This window comes from Vigna unguiculata, chromosome 1 (genome assembly GCF_004118075.2).
Source record: "Vigna unguiculata cultivar IT97K-499-35 chromosome 1, ASM411807v1, whole genome shotgun sequence".
In the NCBI taxonomy this organism is placed as follows: Eukaryota; Viridiplantae; Streptophyta; class Magnoliopsida; order Fabales; family Fabaceae; genus Vigna; species Vigna unguiculata.
Window position 1 is genome coordinate 33,135,893 of NC_040279.1, and position 7,590 is coordinate 33,143,482.

At 33.1% G+C, this 7,590-nt stretch overlaps 1 protein-coding gene across 1 annotated transcript; it reads left to right on the plus strand.

Moving 5' to 3' along the window:
- Positions 1-4,928: 4,928 nt before the first annotated feature.
- LOC114178436 (probable indole-3-pyruvate monooxygenase YUCCA8) lies at positions 4,929-6,942 on the plus strand. Its single transcript, XM_028064341.1, has 3 exons — positions 4,929-5,709; positions 5,812-6,183; positions 6,390-6,942. The coding sequence occupies exons 1-3, from the start codon at positions 5,038-5,040 to the stop codon at positions 6,615-6,617; spliced, it is 1,272 nt and encodes a 423-aa protein (XP_027920142.1). The 5' UTR covers positions 4,929-5,037; the 3' UTR covers positions 6,618-6,942.
- Positions 6,943-7,590: the final 648 nt, after the last annotated feature.

A 7,590-nucleotide genomic window follows, 5' to 3' on the forward strand; every position in this document is an offset into this window, starting at 1 on the left:
TTTTCATCTATATTGTACTCGTCCAAAATCATTACCAAAATAAATCATCAACCTACTGTCACAAAATATTTTATAAAATAATAAAATAATGACACCTAAACGGGATAAAAACATTCTTCATAGAAAATAAGACATGAAAGTAATTAATCACTTAACTAAGAGCAAGTTTTTTTTATTCTCAGCAAGTACGATATCCTTGGGGCCATGCATGTGTCAGCCACATAAATAGTTGATTGATAAAAATGTTGATGACATAAAATCTGGTATGCTAAAGTTAAAATTGAAAGGAATGGCCTCCGATTTTTGATTTTATTTTCTCCAGAACTATCTTTATATCTTCCGATTACATGGCTATTTTTTTTTTCAAATGCCGAGTTGTTTTGGCCACATGCACTTTTGGTTATATTTTAAAAACGTTTGATTTAGGTTTACCAAATTCACAATTTACATCCTTTTAGTGTGACACATACTATTTTTTTTTAATGAAAACTAAAGTATCGAGTGTTGTTATAAACTTAAATACATTAATATTTAAAAGGTTAAATATGTTTCAGTTCCTAAACTTTGACACGAAATTAGAATTCGTCAAATCCAAAATTTTAATATAATTTAGTCCTTAAACTTAAAAAACGAATAAATATAATTTTTTTTATTCAATCATGTTAAATTTGTTTGACATATCAAACGTGATTCAGAATGACATTTGAGTTGTTTATATAATTTTAACAGGTTTCAGTTCAAATGTCAGTTTAGAACATCATTTTCTGACTTGTTAAATGATGTTTTAAGCTGACATTTAAACTGAAACTTGTCAAAATTATATAAATAACTCAAATGTTATTTTGGTATGTCAAAAAAATTTAACATAGTTAAATTAAAAAGACTATATCTATTTATTTTTAAAATTTAAGAACTAAAATGTATCAAAATTTGAGACAAAAATGAATTTTAATTTTACGTTCAAGTTTACATACTAAAAATATATTTAAACCATATTTAAACGTTTTCATGTATCATTTTCCATTTATAACATGAAATTTGCCTAATAGTACTATATTACACAAATTTCCATAGTAACATGATAATAAGAAGGTATTATTTCCAAAGTTAACACTTGGACATATGCATCCTTTGAAGCAAAGCAACCTTTGGCTAGGACTAAGAACAAACATCCACCTTGTACACTTTTTGCAAGAAACGCATATAAAGCTTTCGGTGTCACACACCTTCTTCTTCAACATCGATCCACTCAGAAATTTCTTGATAGAACTTGGGAAGTGGGACTACAAACTCAAAAATTCATAAACAAATAGTCTCATGCACCGCCATAGCCATATTTCCAATGAAAATTCTTTAACTTTACGAAGTTGGCGATTCCGATTTCAGTAATCAAAAGTGACGACGAGACCTTAAACTTCGAAGAAGCCAGCTACATACATATATATATATATGATTTCGCCATTCTTGACCTTTTCTTTAATTCCGCGTGATTCATATCACTCATTATGGTCTACTTTTCATGCAACTACACTTTTATATTACTTATAAGCCAGTGCCCTCTAGCTATCACACACAAACACACACACACCAAATAAAGCTTACATACATATTCCAAAAACAAAACCAGAAAGAAAAGCGCGTTTATTCTCTTAGTGAAGGAAGAATTATTAAGTTGTTAAGGAGTGACCCTCGCCGACTACATAAAGTTTGAATATCAAGTTGTTAATTAGAAAAAACCCTAGGAAGAGAAAGAAAAAAGAGAGAGAGAGAATCAATAATTGGAGGAAGAAAAAGTGGAATTTAAATGTGACATAGTAACAGAAGAAAAGGGTTTGTGAAATATGGGGGGTCTCTCCCAAAGGGTGGTGTGAGAAGCTTAGGGATAAGAAATATAAAAACACATATCCCTATCATATCATGCATCAGATATGGGTGGCTGGCTAAAAAGAACATATATACATCTTTGGTGTGTAGCCATTTGGAGCATTGCTTCTTGGAGCATTATAGTATATAGTTATGAATGAAAGCAAATTTAATAATACAGAGAAGAGCTTTTGAGAAACGCCAAGGTCGAAGCTTACAATGTTTTCATGAAAAGGAGAGAGTCGTATGATGTTGAAGGGGTGATGCACATGCTTCTCAAATCATTTCTACTTTCTTCTCTCTGTCAACTCATTAAACACTTATTACTTCTTAATTAAACCTACTTTAACTTAATCAGATTATACACAGGACACCGAAAGTGACATTCTTGTAAAGTTTGGATGTAGAAATGCGTATTCGAAGCACATTAATTAAGAGATTCATGTGTCCTTTCAAGGGAAGTAGATGAGGGAGAAATTATACGTGCAAGTAGCCCATAGGGATAACTGCATTATGTCGTAAAAAGCTAATAGTCCAAAATCCAAACTGAAGAACTATCTAATCTGCACTCTACCATTGCTGGGTCTAGTGCTTGTTTCTTTTTAATCATTTTCTTCCTTTTCCCACCATCAAATTATCTATAATACTTTTCTGTACTTTTTTTTCTTCTGTAAGATATATCACCAACCATATCTAATTTATTATATTAGAAAATAAATTTTAAACTACCGATTTGTGAATTAAGAATTATTTTTATTTATTTATATATTTTTAATTGATTTTATCTTTAATTAATACGGTGTTTCAATTTTAATCTTTTAAGTAAAAATTCAAACAGAAAACAAGATGTTGTAAAATAGTGCAGAATATGAAAGTGAAGAAAGAAAAGTTGGGGTTGGGATAGTGAGAGAGGCAATGGTTTAATGCATTCGGGTCCATTCTATTAACTCTCCTTGGCCTCTCATTCCTCCACCTGGCTCCACCTTCATCATTACATACTATAATCTCTATTTATCGTCATTTTTCTATAACAATGCTTTTATATACATATATGTTACCTTCCCCCTTTATTTTCTTATAGTTTATTTTTTACTTAAATAAATGTTTAATCCTTGGAAATTTTCCAACTTTGATATGAGTTTCAATATTTTTTTTCTTATTTTGTTATTGGATATATAATTCTTTCTATTTTAGCTTTTACTGTTTATTGATATTACTTAAATGATAAGTTGAGTAAGGCTAAACATTTTTATGGTCTTTAATTTATTTATTTTTTTCATTTTAGTCATCCATAATTTTGTTTGGCTTTTATCTTTGCCATTTATTAACATTTTTTAAATCAACGGAAATAGTATAGTTTCTACTTAGTTAGGATTTGTATTACTTATTTCTTTTGGTCATGGTTATTTACTGGATTGACAGATAATTTTCTTTTCCAAATTCTTCATATGTTTTTATTTCACTGCAAAATGAAAAATGTTAAAAGAAATAAAAGATGCAAACATTTACTTAAGGAATTAGTATTGTTTGCATATCGCATTAATTGTTTTTCTTTAAACAAAATATTTGTCAAAATATTGAAATAAAAAAAATGTTAAAATTCATGAACGAAAAAAAAGAGGAAGTAAATACGTATAGTCTACCGAGTCATATTTTTTCTTAATTTTTTATCAGTGTTACATGAAGAAGATTATTGAAAATTGAACAATATATTAAATCATAGAAGTTCTTAATAATAAATTTAGGTATTTTTAGTTGAGTTTTTATTAATTTTTCTATTTTATTTTTTATTATTTATATTTTCTAAGTGAAGTGTTGCATCTTGCTTACTACTTTTATGTTGCGTTAAAAAAATATGCAATTTTATTATTAATATGAAATGATGTTGATAAAATGATTTAAATTTGTATTGTTTAAGCATGTTGAATAATGACATATTTCTCAACTTTTACACTATCGCCTACCGTAACTAAAAGATTATTTCATTACCACCATTGATAAGATATTAATTATTGTTATTTAACATATTTTCAATAAAAATTACTTATTATTTAATATTAATTATAATATTTTTATATTAACAATAAAATCTTACATTGTAAATATATATAAAAAAATAAATAAAACAACAATCGCATCATATAATTGATCAAATAATTTAATTAAAAACATAAAATATAAATAGTTAACATATAAAAAATTTAATAAAACCTTAATTAAAAACATCTAACACAAACTTAATTATACCTAGATAATATCTACAGGCGAAAGAGGTACAGAAATATTTACGCGTTATTTGCTGTATAACAACTTATTTTTTATTTTTTATTTATTTTGCTGATTCATTGAGCTTTCTTTCACTGTTGTGGACCCCAAGAATCAGATGGGGATGACATGTCATCATCATTGCCTCCTAATTCTCCTTCCATTATGTTTCAACATTTGCTTATTACCAAACACCCCTTCCCTTCCAAAATTAATTTTCTAAATCGACCTCTTCTATTTTCCAATTTTACCATTCACCCCTGCCAGGCCAATCAATAAACACCATCATCAGTTGCTACCTAACTTAATTTTCATACATCCAAAAGGAAAAGGAAGCCCCTGCGAGTGTGATGATGGAAGAATAAATTGCACATAATTATTTCCCAATCCTCGCTCAATTGTTTTAACAAAAAGGCCACATACTAGGATCTAATAAAATAATGGCACAGAATATAATGCTATAAAATATATAAAGTATTGACATACCCAAAACAAAACCAAGCTTCTAAAATACCCAAAACAACTGCCTTATCATGATTTGACAATCAAAAACGATATTTGCACATTCAAGAGTTTAACACCACAGTGATAACACTCGAATCATTAAAACTAAAAAATAAAATAAAAATAGTCTAAACTAAAATATGCCTTTTCGATTATTTTAAAATGACGTAATAATATTTTAATGAAGAAGAGAGAAGAAAGAGCATTAACTCCCTCACTCCATCACATGCACCTATCATGCCCAATCCCCTATTTAAGCTCTTCAATGCCTTCTCATTCTCCATTCATTCCAAAACTCACATTCTCGTTTCACTTCATATCTAAACCCAACTTCAACTTAACTTTCTCTGTTTCGACCTTCTTCAAACAATCAAAACCAAACCACTTTCACAACACAGCACAAAAATGGAGAACTTGTTTCGCCTAGTGGACCACGAAGACTTCTTCTCTCGTCGTTGCATTTGGGTGAACGGCCCTATAATCGTAGGGGCGGGTCCTTCAGGGCTTGCCACGGCAGCATGCCTTAGAGAACAAGGGGTGCCCTTCGTCATTCTGGAACGTGCAGATTGCATAGCCTCTCTGTGGCAGAAACGAACCTATGACAGACTCAAACTTCACCTTCCTAAGCAATTCTGTCAGCTCCCGAAGCTCCCTTTCCCTGAAGACTTCCCCGAATACCCCACAAAGAAACAGTTCATAGAGTACCTAGAGTCCTACGCCACCCACTTCCAGATCAACCCTCAGTTCAACGAGTGTGTTCAGTCCGCGAGATACGACGAGACCAGCGGATTGTGGCGGGTCAAGACCGTTTCCTCCACTGCCGCCACACGCAGCGAGGTCGAGTACATTTGCAGGTGGCTCGTGGTGGCCACCGGCGAGAATGCCGAGTGTGTGATGCCGGAGATTGAAGGCCTGAGTGACTTCAAAGGTGAGGTCATCCATGCCTGTGATTACAAGTCAGGGGAAAGCTTCAGGGGAAAAAAGGTCCTTGTTGTTGGCTGTGGAAATTCCGGCATGGAGCTCTCTCTTGATCTCTGCAACCACCATGCTTCTCCTTCCATGGTTGTTCGCAGCTCGGTGAGTTTAATTTTCATGCTAGCTTAGCTTCATCGGTATATAAAAGAACATGTTTTTGAGGATGGAATCTAACAGGGGTGCTCTGTTTTTTTTTGGATATAGGTTCACGTGTTGCCCAGAGAAGTATTTGGGAAATCAACGTTTGAATTTGCGGTTATGATGCTGCAATGGCTGCCCCTCTGGCTTGTTGACAAGCTTATCTTGATGCTGGCATGGTTTGTTCTGGGGAACGTGGAGAAGTTGGGGCTGAAAAGGCCTTCAACGGGTCCTCTGGAGCTGAAGAACACACAGGGGAAGACCCCGGTTTTGGATCTTGGTGCCTTGGCCAAGATTAGATCCGGTGAAATAAAAGTGGTGCCAGGAGTCAAGAGGTTCAATAATGGAGAAGCTGAGCTTGTCAATGGTGAAAAGCTTGATGTTGATGCAGTGGTGCTGGCAACTGGTTACCGCAGTAACGTTCCTTATTGGCTTCAGGTGAGAATATGTTCTAGATCTTTTTTGAAAAAATTGAAAAAAAAAAATGTTCTTTTTCTAATATTTTGATCCCAGAAGATTGTCAGTTCAGAAAGGCTTTTTGGGGCAACTTGGTTTTGTCCTTTTTTTAACTTTCTTTCGGGGCTGTTTTAGAAGCTTCTTTTTTGAGACATGAATTAATGTTGTTGGTGGTTTGTTATGTGCAGGAAGGTGAATTTTTCTCAAAGAATGGATACCCGAAGATGCCATTCCCTCATGGTTGGAAGGGAAATGCTGGACTTTACGCTGTGGGGTTCACAAAGAGAGGGCTCTCTGGTGCTTCTTCTGATGCTGTGAAAATCGCTCAAGATATTGGAAAAGTTTGGAAAAACGAGACTAAGCAAAAGAAACAGCGCACTACTGCATGTCACAGAAGATGCATTTCTCAGTTCTAAATGCCTAAAATAAAAAACCACATGACACCATGACATGACCACTAGCTAGTGCCGCTTTCTTTCTTTTTAGTCTCAGGAAATTTGTTCTTGTATAAACAAAATACAAAATAACAGTATCTTGTAAAAAGAACACACACCACAGACAGACACAGAGCCCTCTCCGATGACCAAGGTTTTTTATATGGTTGGTCGTTTTTTTAAAAAAACTAAGGATGATGAGGCTTTTACTTGTTTCTCATTTTTCCTCTAATGTTCAAGTTGTTATGATATAAATAAACATGTAAAACACAAGTACATCACGTACTTGAATGCCGAATTAATTCCACTGCTGGAGTTTGAACTTTTGGAATCTCTCTTCTCTTCCCCTTTTGTGACAGTAAATTTTCCATTTTTAGGCAGAGAAGTTAATGCGATTGATTATTGAGTAGCGAAAGTTTTTCACTTTGATTGTCATGTATAGGCAACATGAGAATCGAATACACTGTTGGATACTACGTGAGCCTGCATTGGAGTTTAACAAGAAATAGTTTTTCTTACACAAAAAGTAACTCCAACATTTGATGAAAAAAGAGTTAGAAAAGGTGATTAACTGCTTCCTACTTTGAGGCCTTATCTTAGATTATGAGATCGTTTTGTTTCTATATTTGAACCGGATTGGAAGGAAATGAGTGATGATGTGTGAGGAAGGAAAGTGGTGAAAAAATTGTTTGTGTGTTGGATGAGTATTGCATTAAATGGTTCATGTGATGTAAGGTTTATTATCCTGTTCATCTGACACAATCGCAAATATAGATGTTGTAACTTTCATTGTCTTTTCTGAAAATAGCAGAGTTGCTATATCCTGCAATGGCCCACAGATTGAATGAATGCTTGTGATTGACAAGTCTCTGAGGCCGAAGATGGTTGCACTGCACTGCATAAATATTCCTTTTAAAATTGCTATATTGGGTTAATGGTGTTGCTGATATCATAC